The sequence below is a fragment of the Microcaecilia unicolor genome, chromosome 6, assembly GCF_901765095.1.
Source record: "Microcaecilia unicolor chromosome 6, aMicUni1.1, whole genome shotgun sequence".
NCBI lineage: Eukaryota > Metazoa > Chordata > Amphibia > Gymnophiona > Siphonopidae > Microcaecilia > Microcaecilia unicolor.
In genome coordinates this window covers 7,093,295-7,114,963 of record NC_044036.1, presented here as the reverse complement: position 1 = coordinate 7,114,963, position 21,669 = coordinate 7,093,295, and the positions used below count along the sequence as shown (strand labels likewise).

General features: G+C 53.1%; 1 protein-coding gene across 1 annotated transcript in view; it reads right to left on the bottom strand.

Moving 5' to 3' along the window:
- EIF2B3 (eukaryotic translation initiation factor 2B subunit gamma) overlaps positions 1-20,939 on the bottom strand; it is an 81,206-nt gene extending 60,267 nt beyond the window's left edge. The window contains exons 1-4 of the mRNA XM_030206970.1: positions 20,814-20,939; positions 20,579-20,735; positions 5,742-5,881; positions 2,298-2,454 (exon numbers count right to left, since the gene is read on the bottom strand). Coding sequence (XP_030062830.1) covers positions 2,298-2,454; positions 5,742-5,881; positions 20,579-20,735; positions 20,814-20,816 — 457 coding nt within the window. The 5' untranslated portion in view covers positions 20,817-20,939. The remainder of the gene's footprint in view (positions 1-2,297; positions 2,455-5,741; positions 5,882-20,578; positions 20,736-20,813) is intronic.
- Positions 20,940-21,669: the final 730 nt, after the last annotated feature.

Here is a 21,669-nt window from a genome sequence, read left to right as displayed (position 1 = left end):
CCCTTAGAGATTAGTAGAATAGAAGGGAGATGGGGAGGAAGAGGGGGAGTGACCCGGGGCACCCGAGTATACCCCCCTGAGGCTTAGCTAATCAGCTGACCAAACCTAACCAGCCTCAAAGAATTCCTGTGGCACAGAGAAAGATATAATATAATAATAAAAAAAGTAGAAATTTAGAAAGAGACTAATGGGCTCACTTCCTACCTGCTGGGAGACTGAGAAAATACTGGGGCTAGGGTCACATGACCAGGGCTCTTATTGGCTATCTAGTCAAAGTTTTTTTCTCAGTCTCCTCCTGCTGGTAGACGTGCACAACCCACCCATCAGTCCAATCCTGGGCCGGTCCGGAGGGATGCTAAGGAAAAGTCATGTTTCCAGGGTCCTCTGATAAATGTTGGAGATGTGGGACAGGGAGGGGAACTTTCTACCATATTTGGTGGGAGTGCACCAAGGTGCAGACTTTTTGGAGGGCAGTTACAGGGGATATGACTAAGGCCTTGGAGGAGTTGCTCCCCTGCGAACCTAAGTGGTGCTTACTGGGCTGGGGCGATCAGAAGGGGCAGAAGTGGCATCGCAGGCTTAAAAGGATGGGCCTGGCTGCTGCAAAATCCATAACTGCATTGTATTGGAAACAGGTTGAGGGGCCGACAGCTCATGATTGGCGGGCAAAGTTAAGGATTTTTTCTGCATTAGAATGGACAAAAGGCATGGTAAATATAAGCCTGAAGCCAGGGAGTGGATTCAATTGAAGGGAATAACATTATGTATTTGATGGTTTGGAGTTTCAGTGTAAATTGCTTGCGGGGCCTGTGGCTTCGTGATGGAGTGGTTGTGAACTTCTTTGTTGTTTGCTTTTTAATAAATATTATAAATTAAAAAAAGAAAGTGAGCAGGCCATCTGCAGGACTCACCGGGAAGCGTGAGAAGAATGAGAGTGAGGTAGATGCTATACCGGGGAGGAGGGGGCACAGAGGATGGAAAGATTATCGATGCCATACTTTGGGGGGGGGGGGGGGGAGGGGTCACAGAAGAGGAAACGATGCCGTACCAGGAGGGGGGCACAGCTGAACCTGGGGGATAAACAGTGACACAGAGAAGGGGCAGGCAGGAACTATAAGGATAGGAGGGGGAACTGCTGGAAAAGGGGGGGGTGAGATAGAGACACAGAGTAGCAATGCTGAAAAGGGGAGGGGAGATAGGGACACAGAGGGGTCAATGCTGAAAGAGAGGTAGACTGGCACACAGAGAGGGGAAATGCTGAAAAAGGGAAGAGGTGATAGGGACATGGGGCAACGATGAAAGGGGGTAGATGAGCACATAAAGGAGGGCAATACTGAAAAAGGGGAGGTGAGATAGAGACACAGAGGAGCAATGCTGAAAAAAAGGGAGGGAGATAAGGACACTGGGAGGGCAGGTGGTGAACATGGTGGGGAGGAAGGGCAGACTGGATGGGCCATTTGGCCCTTATCTGTCGTCATGATTCTATGTTTCTATGATAGGGACAGGGAAATAGTTGGAGATGCTGGAAAAGATGGGAGACAAGGACATAGAGAAGATAGACATAGAGGAGGGGCGATGCTAGAAAAGGGGGTTGATGGGGACACAGAAGGTTGATACTGGAAAAGAGGTGGAATGGTGACACTGAAGACACAGAAGGGAAATGCTGGACAGGACAAATAGGGATGCAGAGGGAAGAGAAGAAGAAATGTCCAATGGACAGAGCCCTTGTAAACAGAGGAAAGCAGAAGAGAGGTACTGGCACCAAAGTGAACAGAAAAAATGTTATTTTGATTTTAAGATAAAGTAGTGTGGTAGCTCTGTTAATTTCTTGTTTTATATGTTGTTGTTAATTTGTAATGTAGTGAATGGACTACGTCAGTTTTTGAAATTTTCTGCTATCGTTATAGCAGTAGAAGGGGAAGATATTTTTGTTTTTCTGTGGTTGTCCTACATGCCAGAGTCTGGTTTTTTTTTTTTTTTTGGGGGGGGGGGGGGGGGTTTCAGCAGGATTTTTGTCTACATGTTTTATTAGTTACTCCGAGGGACTGGTTCACTATTTTCAAAGATGCCCTTTTATATGCGCCATGACTGGTAAAATGGGTGTATCTACTGTGGTGGCAGAGCCATATGTAGTGACCCCGCCCTTAAGGTTGGCACTGTATGGGTACTGGTACATTTTCACCTACATAAAACACCGCTTTCCTGCAGTTCTGTATTATTGACAGCCAGCTGCAGTAATCGTAGGACAGAATAGTTTCACTCCATTCTATACCACTGGATGGATAATGTCTCCTTACCTGGCTTCTTTCCCTTCTGTCCTGGCACAGGCTCCGTGGGCTCGTTTGCTTTCCACATCAACATAGCCAGCGTGGCATTGTGAGCGCGGAACAGATCCACTACTTTATGCAAAGCAGCATCTGTGATCAGATCACAACTCAACACCAACACATCTCCCTGCAGAAAGAAGACAAAAATCCCCAGGTGTACCTGAATGTAACTCACCTTGAGCCAGTAGCGTAGCCAGCGATTAATTTTTGGGTGGGCCTGGAGGTGGACTGGGTGGGCAGAGACCTCTTTCCTCTCCACCGTCCACCCCCCGCCCGCCACCACATTTTGTGTCAGCCCGCGACAGCCCCCTGCACTGACCTGAAGCGCGTTCTCCCTCCAATCCAGCACCGGCAATCATAGCCAGCCTTCTACCATGTCCAGCGCGCGTCGTCAGAGCTTCTTCTCAGGCGCGTCCCGCCTACTCTGCAACTTCCTGCTGGACGTGGTAGAAGGCTGGCTACGCCCCTGCCTTGAGCTACAACTGAAAAAAGTGCAAGCAAAATGTAAATAAGTAAATAAGTATGTTACACAGGGAGGCTGGCGGGGATGAAAATTAAAAAAAATAATAATAAATACACACCGAGACAGAAGGGAAATAACCACATCGGGCTGGACTGCAATCAGTGGATTCAGTTCACACACAGAGCTTCACTTAATCCATTTCAATTACCCCAATATTAACTGGATAAATGTTACATCAGGAAGATAAAATTTCTAGGCGAAATAAAAGACTGCTTCTTGGAGCAGCTGGTCCAGGAACCAACAAGAGGGGGGCGCAATTTTGGATCTGGTTCTTGGTGGCATGCAGGGCATAATGCAAGAGGTGGCGGTGTTGTGGGTCCCCTGGGAAATAGTGATCATAACATGATCAAGTTTGAGCTACTATCTGGGATGAACCTGCAAAAGAAATCTACTGTAGCTGCATTTAATTTTCGAAAGGGCGACAATAATAAAATTAGGAAAATGGTTAAAAAGAGACTAAAAGGATCGGCTGCAAAGCTTAGGACACTAAATCAGGTGTGGATGTTATTCACAAATACCATCTTGGAAGCCCAGACCAGATGCATTCCACATATTTGCAAAGGTGTAAAGAAGAGAAAATGTCAGCCTGAATGCTTAAATGGTGAAGTAAAAGAGGTCATTACAGCCAAAACATTGTCCTTCAAAGAAAATAAGAAGCAACATAAAGCACTGGCAAGTTAGAAGCAAAGCTTTAATAAAGAAGGCTAAAAGAGAATATGAAGAGAAACTTGCCTCAGAGGCTAAAACTCACAGTAACAACTTTGTCAGGTACATCAGAAGTGGAAAGCCTGCAAGGGAATCCCTGGGACTGTTAAATCATGAAGGAGCAATGGGGGCACTCAGGGAGGACAAAGCCATAGCAGAGAAACTGAATGAATTCTTGGCTACGGACTTTATGGAATAAGATGCAAAAGATCTACCTGTACCGGAAATGGTTTTAAAGGGTGATGATGCAGAGGACTGAAAAATCTTGGTGAACCTGGAAGATGTACCAAGCCAAATCGACAAATTAAAGCATAGTAAATCACCTGGACCAGATGGCATACACTCAAGAGGACTGAAAGAACTCAAACATTAAATTACTGATCTGCAGTTAGTAATCTGTAACCTGTCATTAAAGTCGTCCGTAGCTCCTGAAGATTGGAGGGTGGCCAATGTGCGCCAATTTTTAAAAAGGGTTCTGCTGATGAAGGAATTAAAGTCCCAGCTGGTATTATCATTTCTACAGTCAGAAACGTGGCAGTCTCCCTCACTTGCTGTGCTGACTCAATATATTAACTAGAATTCACCTCACGTCATCACTATTATTTCACACCTTTTGGAAATGTTTCACATAAGCAAGAGTAAAAGAAAAGATGAAAATTGAACTGAGTGCATTACATCACTCTCAGGAGGAAGACTCACCCCCCCCCCCCCCCCCCCCCCCCCCCAGCCTCACAACCACTGGACACAATTTGGTTTACAGTGGTGATCTCCCTTTACATCTGATGCGCTACAAACAAACCTGGTTATATTAGTAAAACATACACAGCCTCTCAGTCTTAATCAAGAGGTGCAATGGCTCTGCTCCTTTAGATTTACAGTACATTTGCATGAATCAACTTTTTTTTGTTGTTTTCAAATGTAAAAGATCAATATTCAAAGCGACTTAACCAGTCAGAAATAGCTCCTAACCAGTTAAAACACATGTCTGGGGCTAACCGGTTAGTACCACTGGAAATAACCAGTTAGCACCAAAGTGAAACCTGGATATTTTGCAGCCAAAGTCAGCAGTGTTGATATTCAGAACGGCAACAAAGTCAGTCCTATCTTTATGTGGTAACCTATAGCCAGTTAATGCTGAATATTGCATTCAGTAGCGTAGCCAGACAGCCGATTTAGGGTGGGCCTGAGATCAGAGTGGGTGGGCTAAAAATTTCATGTCTGCTGCTACCGCGCCCCCCCCCCCCCCCCCAACAGTAAAACACAGATTTAACTTCCGCCTCCTCTCCCAGTGCCCTCTCTCTCTCCCAAAGTAAATGGAATACCTGAGCTGATAAGGATCCCCAAGCCCCGCCACCCGAAGACCTCCTTCCCTCCAAACGAGCTTGGGCAGTCCCCAAACCTCTGCTGCCAGACACCAGCCTCCGCCTCCGCTCAACTTTGCGCAAGTGTGAAAACTGAGCCTGAGAACGGTGGAGGGGCCTGTGGCTGGCAGCAGCAGTTCGGGGCCAGTGCCGGCAGCCACCCAAGAAGTAAGTTTGTTTGGCGGGAACTACCTCTTCGGCTGGCGGGGCTTGGGGATCCCCTCCAGCTACACTAAGGGAGGTGGCTATGCCACTGATTGCATTTATTATTGCTATGTGTTAGCTGTCTCCAGACTCCTGGAAATTCAATGCTGAAGTCCCAACATGGCCCAGTGTTGTATTTCTGGGTTTAATGCCGGTGGATGTGTTCAGGCATCCTGCGGCAACTTCCAAATGCGCATGCTAACTGTACACATTTTTTTTTTCGAGGGGCGTTTCATGGGCAGAGTGGGCAGTTAGCACATCTACATTACTGGGTGCTAACCGGCTAGGAGAGGGACACCATATGAGCCCTTAATGTGTACAAAACGGGCGGCAGTCGGTGCTCACATGGTCATTTTTTTACAAACGGCACAGCCGTTAATAACAAAAATAGAAAAAATGGTCTTAGCGCGCAGGAAAGACCCAAGTAAGGCCACTTTTTGAGGCAGCTTAGTAAAACGATCCCTTGGCTAATTTCTCTGCAACTGAGCCGGGATTTCTTTTGTTGAACCGAATGCCCGACTGCTTCCGTGGCACTGGCAGGGAAGCCGTCACAAAGCCTCTCTCCCACTACCATGGAATCACTTGCAAGAGGGGACGAAGACACAGAAGCATGTGGGCTACCTTGATTTTCTGATGAATGTAGCGCAGAGAGTCAGCCGTCCCCATGTCTGCGTCGTCCGCAATGCAAACGATGTCCAGTTTCAGCTTCCTGTCTGGGTTCAGAAGTTTCTGCACCTCTTTCGTGGTAACCACAATGACCTCTGCAGAGGAGAGGAAACCCAGCAGTCACTGCTACTCCTATCTCCCATACGTAAAGGTACAACAGTTCCTTCCCCAGAGAGTTCAGACCCTACGTGATGCCTGAGACAATGCAACATTTACAATAAATTCAAGAAACCTCTTCACTCAAAAAAAGCCGCCAAACATGTATCACAAACAGCACACACCACATCACCAAGCTGGAGAGGTGAGAGCAGAAAGCACAAAAGGAAAAATATATATATTCTTTAAACAGAAATAATGCAACTCATCACAGGTGCAACCCCAGCTCCCAGGATGCAGACAAGGCTGCACACTGCATAATAAAGAAACTCCCCCTCCCCAATATAAGGTCACTTGAGTTCCTCGTTCTTCCAGAATACGTTGACATTTAATTATACATAACCAGGAAATTCTGCCTCCACTTGGATAAATCCAGAATGCAAAGACAAAACTGAACTCCTTTTATCCTGAACAATCCTTGAAAGATAAAGGCAGAGAGAAATCTTTTGATTAAGGAATTAACATTTCTTCTTCTAAAAAATCTTTGAGCCAAGCTTCAGCACAAAGTGCTGTACTCAAATCTCCACCTCCTCCTAAGGCTTCCAAATTGTGTCCTTTAATTTGGCTTCTGCATCGACCACACTGGGATCCTGCTCCTTCAGTGGAGGGCAAAAGCGGCCCTGCTTCTGAAAGAACCATAAGAGCTTCTCTCCTATCGCTTTGATGCCAGGGTGTGGAAAACTGACCAAATGAAGGTTAACTTCTAGCATTAATCTCCTGATCACCATGAGGTTCTCAACTCAGTCTTTGGGCCACACCAAGCCAGTCAGGTTTTCAGGATATCCACAATCAATATGCATGAGACAAATTTACATGCACTGCCGCCATTGTATGCAAATCTCCTCATGCATATTCAGTGCAGGGATCCAGAAAACCTGACTGGCCTGGTGTGTTTCAAGAATCCCTGCTGTGAGTCAATGTCACATCCCTATGCTTGCATAGACACCATTTGCATTTCACATTGCTGCAAAAGGACCTCCGCTCTCAGAGCAGGGGGGTCTCAACCCAAACCTCAGGACACACCAAGCCAGTCTGGTTTTCATTTACCCGTTATTTGTGCTGAAGCCAGTAAGTGGAACTTGTCACCCTATCAATTACATTGGTTTTGGTGTACAAAGATGGTGGCAACTACATTGGTGAAAATGAAACCCCCCTTGGGTGGGCCAGTTTCAGCTTTGTAATGTCACGCCATCTCCTGTTAAGCAAAACTCCTTGGGATAGACAGTCTCTGATGTTTGCTTCCTGCTTGAAGCTGAAGCCTTATCATCTAGCACTTTCTTTCTGCTGCTCTTTTGGGCTTTGAGCTCAGTTGGAGCTTGAGCCTGTGGGAATCTGGCAGTACAAATCTTCACTCCAACATTTTGGGATTCTTTCTGTTTTGCCCTGGTTTCCCAGTTATGCTCCAGGGTTAGGGCTGTGCACTTGACTTCCTTCCAGAGGCTTGCAATCATCAGCCCTAAATTGCCTGGTGCCAGGAGGGAGCTGTAAGCACTGCTTTCCCCTAGTCCAGTGCTTGTGACTTACCTTCAAAGCCCACCCTCTCCAGCATGTTCAGCAGGTACCAGATGAGGGGCTTGTTTGCCACAGGCAGAAGGGCTTTGGGGATGCTGCAGGTCAGCTCCATCATCCCACTGCACCCCCACCGCCTTTTTCTGGTTCCTGATCCCCCATGTTCAGTGCTTGTGACTTACCTTCAAAGCCCACCCTCTCCAGCATGTTCAGCAGGTACCAGATGAGGGGCTTGTTTGCCACAGGCAGAAGGGCTTTGGGGATGCTGCAAGTCAGCTCCATCATCCCACTGCCCCCACCCCCACCGCCTTTTTCTGGTTCCTGATCCCCCATGTTCAGTGCTTGTGACTTACCTTCAAAGCCCACCCTCTCCAGCATGTTCAGCAGGTACCAGATGAGGGGCTTGTTGGCCACAGGCAGAAGGGCTTTGGGGATGCTGCAAGTCAGCTCCATCATCCCACTGCCCCCACCCACACCGCCTTTTTCTGGTTCCTGATCCCCCATGTTCAGTGCTTGTGACTTACCTTCAAAGCCCACCCTCTCCAGCATGTTCAGCAGGTACCAGATGAGGGGCTTGTTGCCCACAGGCAGAAGGGCTTTGGGGATGCTGCAAGTCAGCTCCATCATCCCACTGCCCCCACCCCCACCGCCTTTTTCTGGTTCCTGATCCCCCATGTTCAGTGCTTGTGACTTACCTTCAAAGCCCACCCTCTCCAGCATGTTCAGCAGGTACCAGATGAGGGGCTTGTTGGCCACAGGCAGAAGGGCTTTGGGGATGCTGCAAGTCAGCTCCATCATCCCACTGCCCCCACCCCCACCGCCTTTTTCTGGTTCCTGATCCCCCATGTTCAGTGCTTGTGACTTACCTTCAAAGCCCACCCTCTCCAGCATGTTCAGCAGGTACCAGATGAGGGGCTTGTTTCCCACAGGCAGAAGGGCTTTGGGGATGCTGCAAGTCAGCTCCATCATCCCACTGCCCCCACCCCCACCGCCTTTTTCTGGTTCCTGATCCCCCATGTTCAGTGCTTGTGACTTACCTTCAAAGCCCACCCTCTCCAGCATGTTCAGCAGGTACCAGATGAGGGGCTTGTTGGCCACAGGCAGAAGGGCTTTGGGGATGCTGCAAGTCAGCTCCATCATCCCACTGCCCCCACCCCCCCCGCCTTTTTCTGGTTCCTGATCCCCCATGTTCAGTGCTTGTGACTTACCTTCAAAGCCCACCCTCTCCAGCATGTTCAGCAGGTACCAGATGAGGGGCTTGTTTGCCACAGGCAGAAGGGCTTTGGGGATGCTGCAAGTCAGCTCCATCATCCCACTGCCCCCACCCCCACCGCCTTTTTCTGGTTCCTGATCCCCCATGTTCAGTGCTTGTGACTTACCTTCAAAGCCCACCCTCTCCAGCATGTTCAGCAGGTACCAGATGAGGGGCTTGTTGGCCACAGGCAGAAGGGCTTTGGGGATGCTGCAAGTCAGCTCCATCATCCCACTGCCCCCACCCCCACCGCCTTTTTCTGGTTCCTGATCCCCCATGTTCAGTGCTTGTGACTTACCTTCAAAGCCCACCCTCTCCAGCATGTTCAGCAGGTACCAGATGAGGGGCTTGTTGGCCACAGGCAGAAGGGCTTTGGGGATGCTGCAAGTCAGCTCCATCATCCCACTGCCCCCACCCCCACCGCCTTGTTCTGGTTCCTGATCCCCCATGTTCAGTGCTTGTGACTTACCTTCAAAGCCCACCCTCTCCAGCATGTTCAGCAGGTACCAGATGAGGGGCTTGTTTGCCACAGGCAGAAGGGCTTTGGGGATGCTGCAGGTCAGCTCCATCATCCCACTGCCCCCCCACCCCCACCGCCTTTTTCTGGTTCCTGATCCCCCATGTTCAGTGCTTGTGACTTACCTTCAAAGCCCACCCTCTCCAGCATGTTCAGCAGGTACCAGATGAGGGGCTTGTTGGCCACAGGCAGAAGGGCTTTGGGGATGCTGCAAGTCAGCTCCATCATCCCACTGCCCCCACCCCCACCGCCTTTTTCTGGTTCCTGATCCCCCATGTTCAGTGCTTGTGACTTACCTTCAAAGCCCACCCTCTCCAGCATGTTCAGCAGGTACCAGATGAGGGGCTTGTTGGCCACAGGCAGAAGGGCTTTGGGGATGCTGCAGGTCAGCTCCATCATCCCACTGCACCCCCACCCCCATTTTCAGGTTCCACATCCCCCATGTTCAGTGCTTGTGACTTACCTTCAAAGCCCACCCTCTCCAGCATGTTCAGCAGGTACCAGATGAGGGGCTTGTTGGCCACAGGCAGAAGGGCTTTGGGGATGCTGCAGGTCAGCTCCATCATCCCACTGCACCCCCACCCCCATTTTCAGGTTCCACATCCCCCATGTTCAGTGCTTGTGACTTACCTTCAAAGCCCACCCTCTCCAGCATGTTCAGCAGGTACCAGATGAGGGGCTTGTTGGCCACAGGCAGAAGGGCTTTGGGGATGCTGCAGGTCAGCTCCATCATCCCACTGCACCCCCACCCCCATTTTCAGGTTCCACATCCCCCATGTTCAGTGCTTGTGACTTACCTTCAAAGCCCACCCTCTCCAGCATGTTCAGCAGGTACCAGATGAGGGGCTTGTTGGCCACAGGCAGAAGGGCTTTGGGGATGCTGCAGGTCAGCTCCATCATCCCACTGCACCCCCACCCCCATTTTCAGGTTCCACATCCCCCATGTTCAGTGCTTGTGACTTACCTTCAAAGCCCACCCTCTCCAGCATGTTCAGCAGGTACCAGATGAGGGGCTTGTTTGCCACAGGCAGAAGGGCTTTGGGGATGCTGCAGGTCAGCTCCATCATCCCACTGCACCCCCACCGCCTTTTTCTGGTTCCTGATCCCCCATGTTCAGTGCTTGTGACTTACCTTCAAAGCCCACCCTCTCCAGCATGTTCAGCAGGTACCAGATGAGGGGCTTGTTTCCCACAGGCAGAAGGGCTTTGGGGATGCTGCAAGTCAGCTCCATCATCCCACTGCCCCCACCCCCACCGCCTTTTTCTGGTTCCTGATCCCCCATGTTCAGTGCTTGTGACTTACCTTCAAAGCCCACCCTCTCCAGCATGTTCAGCAGGTACCAGATGAGGGGCTTGTTGGCCACAGGCAGAAGGGCTTTGGGGATGCTGCATGTCAGCTCCATCATCCCACTGCCCCCACCCCCACCGCCTTTTTCTGGTTCCTGATCCCCCATGTTCAGTGCTTGTGACTTACCTTCAAAGCCCACCCTCTCCAGCATGTTCAGCAGGTACCAGATGAGGGGCTTGTTGGCCACAGGCAGAAGGGCTTTGGGGATGCTGCAAGTCAGCTCCATCATCCCACTGCCCCCACCCCCACCGCCTTTTTCTGGTTCCTGATCCCCCATGTTCAGTGCTTGTGACTTACCTTCAAAGCCCACCCTCTGCAGCATGTTCAGCAGGTACCAGATGAGGGGCTTGTTTCCCACAGGCAGAAGGGCTTTGGGGATGCTGCAAGTCAGCTCCATCATCCCACTGCCCCCACCCCCACCGCCTTTTTCTGGTTCCTGATCCCCCATGTTCAGTGCTTGTGACTTACCTTCAAAGCCCACCCTCTCCAGCATGTTCAGCAGGTACCAGATGAGGGGCTTGTTGGCCACAGGCAGAAGGGCTTTGGGGATGCTGCAAGTCAGCTCCATCATCCCACTGCCCCCACCCCCACCGCCTTTTTCTGGTTCCTGATCCCCCATGTTCAGTGCTTGTGACTTACCTTCAAAGCCCACCCTCTCCAGCATGTTCAGCAGGTACCAGATGAGGGGCTTGTTGCCCACAGGCAGAAGGGCTTTGGGGATGCTGCAAGTCAGCTCCATCATCCCACTGCCCCCACCCCCACCGCCTTTTTCTGGTTCCTGATCCCCCATGTTCAGTGCTTGTGACTTACCTTCAAAGCCCACCCTCTCCAGCATGTTCAGCAGGTACCAGATGAGGGGCTTGTTGGCCACAGGCAGAAGGGCTTTGGGGATGCTGCAGGTCAGCTCCATCATCCCACTGCACCCCACCGCCTTTTTCTGGTTCCTGATCCCCCATGTTCAGTGCTTGTGACTTACCTTCAAAGCCCACCCTCTCCAGCATGTTCAGCAGGTACCAGATGAGGGGCTTGTTTCCCACAGGCAGAAGGGCTTTGGGGATGCTGCAAGTCAGCTCCATCATCCCACTGCCCCCACCCCCACCGCCTTTTTCTGGTTCCTGATCCCCCATGTTCAGTGCTTGTGACTTACCTTCAAAGCCCACCCTCTCCAGCATGTTCAGCAGGTACCAGATGAGGGGCTTGTTGGCCACAGGCAGAAGGGCTTTGGGGATGCTGCATGTCAGCTCCATCATCCCACTGCCCCCCCCCCCACCGCCTTTTTCTGGTTCCTGATCCCCCATGTTCAGTGCTTGTGACTTACCTTCAAAGCCCACCCTCTCCAGCATGTTCAGCAGGTACCAGATGAGGGGCTTGTTGGCCACAGGCAGAAGGGCTTTGGGGATGCTGCAAGTCAGCTCCATCATCCCACTGCCCCCACCCCCACCGCCTTTTTCTGGTTCCTGATCCCCCATGTTCAGTGCTTGTGACTTACCTTCAAAGCCCACCCTCTCCAGCATGTTCAGCAGGTACCAGATGAGGGGCTTGTTTCCCACAGGCAGAAGGGCTTTGGGGATGCTGCAAGTCAGCTCCATCATCCCACTGCCCCCACCCCCACCGCCTTTTTCTGGTTCCTGATCCCCCATGTTCAGTGCTTGTGACTTACCTTCAAAGCCCACCCTCTCCAGCATGTTCAGCAGGTACCAGATGAGGGGCTTGTTTCCACAGGCAGAAGGGCTTTGGGGATGCTGCAAGTCAGCTCCATCATCCCACTGCCCCCACCCCCACCGCCTTTTTCTGGTTCCTGATCCCCCATGTTCAGTGCTTGTGACTTACCTTCAAAGCCCACCCTCTCCAGCATGTTCAGCAGGTACCAGATGAGGGGCTTGTTGGCCACAGGCAGAAGGGCTTTGGGGATGCTGCAGGTCAGCTCCATCATCCCACTGCACCCCACCGCCTTTTTCTGGTTCCTGATCCCCCATGTTCAGTGCTTGTGACTTACCTTCAAAGCCCACCCTCTCCAGCATGTTCAGCAGGTACCAGATGAGGGGCTTGTTTCCCACAGGCAGAAGGGCTTTGGGGATGCTGCAAGTCAGCTCCATCATCCCACTGCCCCCACCCCCACCGCCTTTTTCTGGTTCCTGATCCCCCATGTTCAGTGCTTGTGACTTACCTTCAAAGCCCACCCTCTCCAGCATGTTCAGCAGGTACCAGATGAGGGGCTTGTTGGCCACAGGCAGAAGGGCTTTGGGGATGCTGCATGTCAGCTCCATCATCCCACTGCCCCCACCCCCACCGCCTTTTTCTGGTTCCTGATCCCCCCTGTTCAGTGCTTGTGACTTACCTTCAAAGCCCACCCTCTCCAGCATGTTCAGCAGGTACCAGATGAGGGGCTTGTTGGCCACAGGCAGAAGGGCTTTGGGGATGCTGCAAGTCAGCTCCATCATCCCACTGCCCCCACCCCCACCGCCTTTTTCTGGTTCCTGATCCCCCCATGTTCAGTGCTTGTGACTTACCTTCAAAGCCCACCCTCTCCAGCATGTTCAGCAGGTACCAGATGAGGGGCTTGTTTCCCACAGGCAGAAGGGCTTTGGGGATGCTGCAAGTCAGCTCCATCATCCCACTGCCCCCACCCCCACCGCCTTTTTCTGGTTCCTGATCCCCCATGTTCAGTGCTTGTGACTTACCTTCAAAGCCCACCCTCTCCAGCATGTTCAGCAGGTACCAGATGAGGGGCTTGTTGGCCACAGGCAGAAGGGCTTTGGGGATGCTGCAAGTCAGCTCCATCATCCCACTGCCCCCACCCCCACCGCCTTTTTCTGGTTCCTGATCCCCCATGTTCAGTGCTTGTGACTTACCTTCAAAGCCCACCCTCTCCAGCATGTTCAGCAGGTACCAGATGAGGGGCTTGTTTCCCACAGGCAGAAGGGCTTTGGGGATGCTGCAAGTCAGCTCCATCATCCCACTGCCCCCACCCCCACCGCCTTTTTCTGGTTCCTGATCCCCCATGTTCAGTGCTTGTGACTTACCTTCAAAGCCCACCCTCTCCAGCATGTTCAGCAGGTACCAGATGAGGGGCTTGTTTGCCACAGGCAGAAGGGCTTTGGGGATGCTGCAAGTCAGCTCCATCATCCCACTGCCCCCACCCCCATTTTCTGGTTCCTGATCCCCCATGTTCAGTGCTTGTGACTTACCTTCAAAGCCCACCCTCTCCAGCATGTTCAGCAGGTACCAGATGAGGGGCTTGTTTCCCACAGGCAGAAGGGCTTTGGGGATGCTGCAAGTCAGCTCCATCATCCCACTGCCCCCACCCCCCCCGCCTTTTTCTGGTTCCTGATCCCCCATGTTCAGTGCTTGTGACTTACCTTCAAAGCCCACCCTCTCCAGCATGTTCAGCAGGTACCAGATGAGGGGCTTGTTGGCCACAGGCAGAAGGGCTTTGGGGATGCTGCAGGTCAGCTCCATCATCCCACTGCACCCCCACCCCCATTTTCAGGTTCCACATCCCCCATGTTCAGTGCTTGTGACTTACCTTCAAAGCCCACCCTCTCCAGCATGTTCAGCAGGTACCAGATGAGGGGCTTGTTTGCCACAGGCAGAAGGGCTTTGGGGATGCTGCAGGTCAGCTCCATCATCCCACTGCACCCCCACCGCCTTTTTCTGGTTCCTGATCCCCCATGTTCAGTGCTTGTGACTTACCTTCAAAGCCCACCCTCTCCAGCATGTTCAGCAGGTACCAGATGAGGGGCTTGTTTCCCACAGGCAGAAGGGCTTTGGGGATGCTGCAAGTCAGCTCCATCATCCCACTGCCCCCACCCCCACCGCCTTTTTCTGGTTCCTGATCCCCCATGTTCAGTGCTTGTGACTTACCTTCAAAGCCCACCCTCTCCAGCATGTTCAGCAGGTACCAGATGAGAGGCTTGTTGGCCACAGGCAGAAGGGCTTTGGGGATGCTGCAAGTCAGCTCCATCATCCCACTGCCCCCACCCCCATTTTCTGGTTCCTGATCCCCCATGTTCAGTGCTTGTGACTTACCTTCAAAGCCCACCCTCTCCAGCATGTTCAGCAGGTACCAGATGAGGGGCTTGTTGGCCACAGGCAGAAGGGCTTTGGGGATGCTGCAAGTCAGCTCCATCATCCCACTGCCCCCACCCCCACCGCCTTTTTCTGGTTCCTGATCCCCCATGTTCAGTGCTTGTGACTTACCTTCAAAGCCCACCCTCTCCAGCATGTTCAGCAGGTACCAGATGAGGGGCTTGTTTGCCACAGGCAGAAGGGCTTTGGGGATGCTGCAAGTCAGCTCCATCATCCCACTGCCCCCACCCCCATTTTCTGGTTCCTGATCCCCCATGTTCAGTGCTTGTGACTTACCTTCAAAGCCCACCCTCTCCAGCATGTTCAGCAGGTACCAGATGAGGGGCTTGTTTCCCACAGGCAGAAGGGCTTTGGGGATGCTGCAAGTCAGCTCCATCATCCCACTGCCCCCACCCCCACCGCCTTTTTCTGGTTCCTGATCCCCCATGTTCAGTGCTTGTGACTTACCTTCAAAGCCCACCCTCTCCAGCATGTTCAGCAGGTACCAGATGAGGGGCTTGTTGGCCACAGGCAGAAGGGCTTTGGGGATGCTGCAAGTCAGCTCCATCATCCCACTGCCCCCACCCCCACCGCCTTTTTCTGGTTCCTGATCCCCCATGTTCAGTGCTTGTGACTTACCTTCAAAGCCCACCCTCTCCAGCATGTTCAGCAGGTACCAGATGAGGGGCTTGTTTCCCACAGGCAGAAGGGCTTTGGGGATGCTGCAAGTCAGCTCCATCATCCCACTGCCCCCACCCCCACCGCCTTTTTCTGGTTCCTGATCCCCCATGTTCAGTGCTTGTGACTTACCTTCAAAGCCCACCCTCTCCAGCATGTTCAGCAGGTACCAGATGAGGGGCTTGTTGGCCACAGGCAGAAGGGCTTTGGGGATGCTGCAAGTCAGCTCCATCATCCCACTGCCCCCACCCCCACCGCCTTTTTCTGGTTCCTGATCCCCCATGTTCAGTGCTTGTGACTTACCTTCAAAGCCCACCCTCTCCAGCATGTTCAGCAGGTACCAGATGAGGGGCTTGTTGGCCACAGGCAGAAGGGCTTTGGGGATGCTGCAAGTCAGCTCCATCATCCCACTGCCCCCACCCCCACCGCCTTTTTCTGGTTCCTGATCCCCCATGTTCAGTGCTTGTGACTTACCTTCAAAGCCCACCCTCTCCAGCATGTTCAGCAGGTACCAGATGAGGGGCTTGTTGGCCACAGGCAGAAGGGCTTTGGGGATGCTGCAAGTCAGCTCCATCATCCCACTGCCCCCACCCCCACCGCCTTTTTCTGGTTCCTGATCCCCCATGTTCAGTGCTTGTGACTTACCTTCAAAGCCCACCCTCTCCAGCATGTTCAGCAGGTACCAGATGAGGGGCTTGTTGGCCACAGGCAGAAGGGCTTTGGGGATGCTGCAAGTCAGCTCCATCATCCCACTGCCCCCACCCCCACCGCCTTTTTCTGGTTCCTGATCCCCCATGTTCAGTGCTTGTGACTTACCTTCAAAGCCCACCCTCTCCAGCATGTTCAGCAGGTACCAGATGAGGGGCTTGTTGGCCACAGGCAGAAGGGCTTTGGGGATGCTGCAAGTCAGCTCCATCATCCCACTGCCCCCACCCCCACCGCCTTTTTCTGGTTCCTGATCCCCCATGTTCAGTGCTTGTGACTTACCTTCAAAGCCCACCCTCTCCAGCATGTTCAGCAGGTACCAGATGAGGGGCTTGTTTCCCACAGGCAGAAGGGCTTTGGGGATGCTGCAAGTCAGCTCCATCATCCCACTGCCCCCACCCCCACCGCCTTTTTCTGGTTCCTGATCCCCCATGTTCAGTGCTTGTGACTTACCTTCAAAGCCCACCCTCTCCAGCATGTTCAGCAGGTACCAGATGAGGGGCTTGTTGGCCACAGGCAGAAGGGCTTTGGGGATGCTGCAAGTCAGCTCCATCATCCCACTGCCCCCACCCCCACCGCCTTTTTCTGGTTCCTGATCCCCCATGTTCAGTGCTTGTGACTTACCTTCAAAGCCCACCCTCTCCAGCATGTTCAGCAGGTACCAGATGAGGGGCTTGTTTCCCACAGGCAGAAGGGCTTTGGGGATGCTGCAAGTCAGCTCCATCATCCCACTGCCCCCCCCCCCACCGCCTTTTTCTGGTTCCTGATCCCCCATGTTCAGTGCTTGTGACTTACCTTCAAAGCCCACCCTCTCCAGCATGTTCAGCAGGTACCAGATGAGGGGCTTGTTGGCCACAGGCAGAAGGGCTTTGGGGATGCTGCAAGTCAGCTCCATCATCCCACTGCCCCCACCCCCCACCGCCTTTTTCTGGTTCCTGATCCCCCATGTTCAGTGCTTGTGACTTACCTTCAAAGCCCACCCTCTCCAGCATGTTCAGCAGGTACCAGATGAGGGGCTTGTTTGCCACAGGCAGAAGGGCTTTGGGGATGCTGCAAGTCAGCTCCATCATCCCACTGCCCCCACCCCCACCGCCTTTTTCTGGTTCCTGATCCCCCATGTTCAGTGCTTGTGACTTACCTTCAAAGCCCACCCTCTCCAGCATGTTCAGCAGGTACCAGATGAGGGGCTTGTTGGCCACAGGCAGAAGGGCTTTGGGGATGCTGCAAGTCAGCTCCATCATCCCACTGCCCCCACCCCCACCGCCTTTTTCTGGTTCCTGATCCCCCATGTTCAGTGCTTGTGACTTACCTTCAAAGCCCACCCTCTCCAGCATGTTCAGCAGGTACCAGATGAGGGGCTTGTTTGCCACAGGCAGAAGGGCTTTGGGGATGCTGCAGGTCAGCTCCATCATCCCACTGCCCCCCCCCCCCCACCGCCTTTTTCTGGTTCCTGATCCCCCATGTTCAGTGCTTGTGACTTACCTTCAAAGCCCACCCTCTCCAGCATGTTCAGCAGGTACCAGATGAGGGGCTTGTTGGCCACAGGCAGAAGGGCTTTGGGGATGCTGCAAGTCAGCTCCATCATCCCACTGCCCCCACCCCCACCGCCTTTTTCTGGTTCCTGATCCCCCATGTTCAGTGCTTGTGACTTACCTTCAAAGCCCACCCTCTCCAGCATGTTCAGCAGGTACCAGATGAGGGGCTTGTTGGCCACAGGCAGAAGGGCTTTGGGGATGCTGCAAGTCAGCTCCATCATCCCACTGCCCCCACCCCCACCCCCTTTTTCTGGTTCCTGATCCCCCACGTTCAGTGCTTGTGACTTACCTTCAAAGCCCACCCTCTCCAGCATGTTCAGCAGGTACCAGATGAGGGGCTTGTTGGCCACAGGCAGAAGGGCTTTGGGGATGCTGCAAGTCAGCTCCATCATCCCACTGCCCCCACCCCCACCGCCTTTTTCTGGTTCCTGATCCCCCATGTTCAGTGCTTGTGACTTACCTTCAAAGCCCACCCTCTCCAGCATGTTCAGCAGGTACCAGATGAGGGGCTTGTTGGCCACAGGCAGAAGGGCTTTGGGGATGCTGCAAGTCAGCTCCATCCTCCCACTGCCCCCACCCCCACCGCCTTTTTCTGGTTCCTGATCCCCCATGTTCAGTGCTTGTGACTTACCTTCAAAGCCCACCCTCTCCAGCATGTTCAGCAGGTACCAGATGAGGGGCTTGTTTCCCACAGGCAGAAGGGCTTTGGGGATGCTGCAAGTCAGCTCCATCATCCCACTGCCCCCACCCCCACCGCCTTTTTCTGGTTCCTGATCCCCCATGTTCAGTGCTTGTGACTTACCTTCAAAGCCCACCCTCTCCAGCATGTTCAGCAGGTACCAGATGAGGGGCTTGTTGGCCACAGGCAGAAGGGCTTTGGGGATGCTGCAAGTCAGCTCCATCATCCCACTGCCCCCACCCCCACCGCCTTTTTCTGGTTCCTGATCCCCCATGTTCAGTGCTTGTGACTTACCTTCAAAGCCCACCCTCTCCAGCATGTTCAGCAGGTACCAGATGAGGGGCTTGTTTCCCACAGGCAGAAGGGCTTTGGGGATGCTGCAAGTCAGCTCCATCATCCCACTGCCCCCACCCCCACCGCCTTTTTCTGGTTCCTGATCCCCCATGTTCAGTGCTTGTGACTTACCTTCAAAGCCCACCCTCTCCAGCATGTTCAGCAGGTACCAGATGAGAGGCTTGTTGGCCACAGGCAGAAGGGCTTTGGGGATGCTGCATGTCAGCTCCATCATCCCACTGCCCCCACCCCCACCGCCTTTTTCTGGTTCCTGATCCCCCATGTTCAGTGCTTGTGACTTACCTTCAAAGCCCACCCTCTCCAGCATGTTCAGCAGGTACCAGATGAGGGGCTTGTTGGCCACAGGCAGAAGGGCTTTGGGGATGCTGCAAGTCAGCTCCATCATCCCACTGCCCCCACCCCCACCGCCTTTTTCTGGTTCCTGATCCCCCATGTTCAGTGCTTGTGACTTACCTTCAAAGCCCACCCTCTCCAGCATGTTCAGCAGGTACCAGATGAGGGGCTTGTTTCCCACAGGCAGAAGGGCTTTGGGGATGCTGCAAGTCAGCTCCATCATCCCACTGCCCCCACCCCCACCGCCTTTTTCTGGTTCCTGATCCCCCATGTTCAGTGCTTGTGACTTACCTTCAAAGCCCACCCTCTCCAGCATGTTCAGCAGGTACCAGATGAGGGGCTTGTTTCCCACAGGCAGAAGGGCTTTGGGGATGCTGCAAGTCAGCTCCATCATCCCACTGCCCCCCACCCCACCGCCTTTTTCTGGTTCCTGATCCCCCATGTTCAGTGCTTGTGACTTACCTTCAAAGCCCACCCTCTCCAGCATGTTCAGCAGGTACCAGATGAGGGGCTTGTTGGCCACAGGCAGAAGGGCTTTGGGGATGCTGCAAGTCAGCTCCATCATCCCACTGCCCCCACCCCCACCGCCTTTTTCTGGTTCCTGATCCCCCATGTTCAGTGCTTGTGACTTACCTTCAAAGCCCACCCTCTCCAGCATGTTCAGCAGGTACCAGATGAGGGGCTTGTTGGCCACAGGCAGAAGGGCTTTGGGGATGCTGCATGTCAGCTCCATCATCCCACTGCCCCCACCCCCACCGCCTTTTTCTGGTTCCTGATCCCCCATGTTCAGTGCTTGTGACTTACCTTCAAAGCCCACCCTCTCCAGCATGTTCAGCAGGTACCAGATGAGGGGCTTGTTGGCCACAGGCAGAAGGGCTTTGGGGATGCTGCAAGTCAGCTCCATCATCCCACTGCCCCCACCCCCACCGCCTTTTTCTGGTTCCTGATCCCCCATGTTCAGTGCTTGTGACTTACCTTCAAAGCCCACCCTCTCCAGCATGTTCAGCAGGTACCAGATGAGGGGCTTGTTGGCCACAGGCAGAAGGGCTTTGGGGATGCTGCAAGTCAGCTCCATCATCCCACTGCCCCCACCCCCACCGCCTTTTTCTGGTTCCTGATCCCCCATGTTCAGTGCTTGTGACTTACCTTCAAAGCCCACCCTCTCCAGCATGTTCAGCAGGTACCAGATGAGGGGCTTGTTTCCCACAGGCAGAAGGGCTTTGGGGATGCTGCAAGTCAGCTCCATCATCCCACTGCCCCCACCCCCACCGCCTTTTTCTGGTTCCTGATCCCCCATGTTCAGTGCTTGTGACTTACCTTCAAAGCCCACCCTCTCCAGCATGTTCAGCAGGTACCAGATGAGGGGCTTGTTTCCCACAGGCAGAAGGGCTTTGGGGATGCTGCAAGTCAGCTCCATCATCCCACTGCCCCCCCCCCCACCGCCTTTTTCTGGTTCCTGATCCCCCATGTTCAGTGCTTGTGACTTACCTTCAAAGCCCACCCTCTCCAGCATGTTCAGCAGGTACCAGATGAGGGGCTTGTTGGCCACAGGCAGAAGGGCTTTGGGGATGCTGCAGGTCAGCTCCATCATCCCACTGCCCCCACCCCCACCGCCTTTTTCTGGTTCCTGATCCCCCATGTTCAGTGCTTGTGACTTACCTTCAAAGCCCACCCTCTCCAGCATGTTCAGCAGGTACCAGATGAGGGGCTTGTTTGCCACAGGCAGAAGGGCTTTGGGGATGCTGCAGGTCAGCTCCATCATCCGAGATCCTCCTCCCGCCGCCATCACCACCGCCTGCAGCTCCATGTTGGCAACCTGTGGGCGACAGAGACTGACAGTCAGCAGCCTGGTCACAAGATGGCTATTCCTAGGTCCCCCCCAGTCCCAACTCACCATAAGAGCAGTTGCCGGGGCAGCTCCTGCTGATGCTCTGCGCTCACTTCCGCCTTTCGGGACATGCGCAGTGTGGAGCTACGGCAGGCGCAGAGGAACAAACTAGTTCGGAACGCGAGAGACACGGTCGCAGCTTTTCTTTTATTCTCCTCTTTGCACTCGCTCGTTTCCTGCTTCTCCCCCGTTCCTCTGATCTCGTCACCCCCCCCCCCTTCCGTCCCCTTCCCCTATACAGCTGGGGGGGGGGGGGGGGGTCGGGTAAAACGTGGATCCGGCGGATCTAAACCGCACGACCTTAAATGTCTTTGTAGTGCCGCTTCGTTCTCCCGGGAAAGAGGTTTGATAGCAGCAGATCGTTGTCATCAGCCTTTGTGGTTGTGGCTCGTTGTCTGGTCTGTGGACGCCAGGGCGGAGCTGGTGTCATCACACAACACTGGAAAATCATAAGGAAACTTTTGCACTTTCTGTTCTTTTAGTAGAGAGAGGTGTGGAAGCCGTGTTAGTCCACTCTTAAAGGTTATCAATACCATTTCTATAGCGCTACAAAGCGTACGCAGCGCTGAACAAACAGAGAAGAAAGTCCCTGCTCAAAGAGCTTACAATCTAATAGAAATCAAACAAAATAAAAGATAAGACGATACCTTTTTTTATTGGACATAACTTTATCCATTTAAGGTCTTTTAGCAAACTTCCTTGCTCTGTGAAGGGGAGGAGGGTTATATTCAACATACTGTTGTCAGTGTTCCAGAGCTCACTTTGTTATTACAAATTTTGTGTTTATTTTTATATTTTATGTATTTCTTGGGATTTATTAACTAACTTTATTGAAGGGATTCACCCAAGGCGGTGTACAGCA